The 2,731-nt window shown below is 39.9% G+C and overlaps 1 protein-coding gene across 3 annotated transcripts in view; it reads right to left on the bottom strand.

Moving 5' to 3' along the window:
* The window catches only part of PPFIBP1 (PTPRF interacting protein, binding protein 1 (liprin beta 1)), an 86,066-nt gene that overhangs the window by 12,971 nt on the left and 70,364 nt on the right, over positions 1 to 2,731 (bottom strand). For all 3 annotated transcript variants that reach the window (XM_006895064.1, XM_006895065.1, XM_006895063.1), the window contains 2 exons: positions 1,790 to 1,901; positions 1,585 to 1,673 (listed from right to left, as the gene is read on the bottom strand). In XM_006895064.1, coding sequence (XP_006895126.1) covers positions 1,585 to 1,673; positions 1,790 to 1,901 — 201 coding nt within the window. The remainder of the gene's footprint in view (positions 1 to 1,584; positions 1,674 to 1,789; positions 1,902 to 2,731) is intronic.

Here is a 2,731-nt window from a genome sequence, read left to right as displayed (position 1 = left end):
ATGCATCGGTGAGTTGGACAATGACTAGGGAGGACAGAAGGAGAATTGATGCCTTTGAGCTGTGGTGCTGGAGAAGAGTATTGAATGTACCATGGACTTCCAAGAAAACAAACAGATTCGTCCTTGAGAGGATTAAACCAAGCAACTCCTTGGAGGCAAGGATTCTGGGGCTTCATATGACATACTTTGGGCATGTTGCAGGGAGGGACAGGTCCTTGGAGAGGGACATCATGCTTGGGAGGGTGGAGGGACGGCGCAAGAGGGGTAGACCCTCTATGAGATGGATTGATTCAGTGACTGGGGTAATCGGGATGGGTGTGTCAGAGGCAGTGCTATTGGCACAGGATAGAGCAGAGTTTAGGGCTGTTGTACATAAGGTCGCTATGAGTCGTAAACAACTCGAGGGCACATAACAACAACAACAGATGGGTTTATATGATATGTTTACCAACTTAGGACTTTGGTTCAAAGAGAGAGGAGGAGGGGAAAAAAATGAAAAAAAAAACAGAAAAAAAAAACCCATTACTTATATGTCAAATTTCTCCAATATTGAAAAACTATTTAAATAGCCATGAGAAACATTCATTAGAAGAATAAGGTCCTTGCAGCAGTTAAATCCACTGTCTAGCTCTTAAAAGGTCGTTTAGGCAAAAATACATTAAAAAGGATATTAATATTGTTGTTACGTACCCTCAAATCAACACTCATAGTTGACATGCTAATGGGTTTTCAGAGGCAGCAGATGGCACAGAGGGGACTGTCCATCTTCTCCCTCAGAGCTCTGGGGGGATCTGAACCACGTGCTTTTGGGTTGGTAATACAACTCCTTACCACTAAGCCATCAGAACTCCCTGGGATATTAATAGAACTCGAGAATCGAGAATAAAATTTTGCAGGAATCCACCTTTCCCACTTGGAGGAAGGGAGGAATATTTCTTCTAACCACAGACAAAGAGGCTAGACACGTGTTATAATAAAGGAACCAGGGTGGAAAATCTACCCTTCCCCCACTGCTTCTTTACCCTCGTGAATCATGCATCAGTAGAACTTAGCTAAAGTGAGAAGGGTAAGAGGGTTTCAGGCAGCAGCTGACCAAGGTGGAAAAGAAAAGAGAATACAGGAAGAAGAAAAGTACCTGTGGATGTCAAGTCAAAAGAGAAGCCTTTTCAAAATGCTATAGGATACGGCAGTATGTAACTTACCAAAGGCCAGGGCTTCAAAATTTTTCAATTGACTTTCTTCAGCTCCTTAACTCTTTTTATGAGATAGAATCCACATACCATAAAATTTACCCATGTAACAAGTACACATCCACATTCTTCAACATATATAAAATCAGCTCTCTGTATAGCTTAGTTCAAATAGGCTTCACTTAAAATTTCCCAAAGTTGCTGCAACCACCAAATTTTCCATGTCTCTGTTAATTCAAGTTAACAAGAAGAAATTCCTCCCCTCTACGTATTCTAAAGAAGTACCTTCAGCTCTCATAAACTCATTGGGAAAGTACTGTACTTTGTTTACTCCATATTGCCAGGGGAAAACATGGACACTCCCCAACCCAGGAGTGAAGAGTGAGTCACTTACCACAGTCATGTAATGCAGCATCCGGCCATCTACCCGTCCTTCATCAAACTGAGTCTTATACTGGGGGAGCCCAATATCATCCAACCATCCTAAAGTAGAGACATCAAGGTCACCACTGAGCCACAGAAAGTTTGACTAGGCAAATGAAAAGGAAAAAGTGGTAGTATTTAATATTGCTATTATTTTAGGAATAAAAACTTCTTACTAGTGACCCAGTTGAAATCCAGCTTCCCATGATTCGTTTCTTCTTCAGAACCCAGGGCCTGCAGTGCTAGCTGGAGTTTCTTTCGATGAAGTGAATGCTTGATTCCAAGTTCCTGTAAGAATACACAGAAACTTTAGAATTCTATCAGTATGGCTAAAATGATGAAATGAAGTTTGTGTTAGTTAAAAAGCCAGTATTTAAATTAAATCAGAATATTAACTCAGGTGAGTTAAAAACTTTCTGAATAAAAGGGTCCTAGAAAGAAAGATGAGACACCTGCATTAGTGGGCTGACTCCTGAAAGGAAAAGAAGCCCAGTATGCATAACTTATTTTATTTTGCAGGAATCTTCTTTTTATTTTGTACAAAACGTTACATAAATGGGAAGAAAAGACTTTGGATAAACAGGTATCTCCCCATCCCCAACTGACCCCTTGCATTATGCAAAGTGAAACTGAGTTATATATATTATATTGAGAAGATGGGCCACTAATAAAGTTACAAAATGAGTTCAAGAAAGATGAACTAAAGGTTTATTAGGCCCACACAATTATTTTTTTCACTAAAATGCTGAATGGCTTAAGTATTCCTTAAGGTATCAAGACTACGTCCTTCCTTTTCTGTCCATGAAATAAAACACACAAGGAGCAGGAAACTAAAGCTTTTCAAAGATTGCTTATTGCTCCACTCATGTTACTTTTTAGAAAATATAAGACACGCAGCAACTCTAGGTTTGAATTTGTTCTTCAGTTCCTTGAGCTTAAGAAATGCTGAGCGAGTTCGGCACCTTTGATTTTCTGACTCTAGCTCCTCGCACATTTCATTGTAGTATTTTGCTTTGTCATTCCGAGCTGCCTTTTGGAATCTTCTGTTAAGCTCTTTAGTATCTTGAATTCTTCCTTGTGCTTTGGCTTCTCTACGCTCCAGTGCAACCTTCAGAGTC

Source organism: Elephantulus edwardii, unplaced genomic scaffold (assembly GCF_000299155.1).
Source record: "Elephantulus edwardii isolate Elephantulus edwardi_28Jun2011 unplaced genomic scaffold, EleEdw1.0 scaffold00157, whole genome shotgun sequence".
NCBI classification, from domain to species: Eukaryota; Metazoa; Chordata; class Mammalia; order Macroscelidea; family Macroscelididae; genus Elephantulus; species Elephantulus edwardii.
The sequence above is the reverse complement of the archived record's forward strand: the minus strand, read 5'-3'. Positions and strand labels throughout refer to the sequence as shown.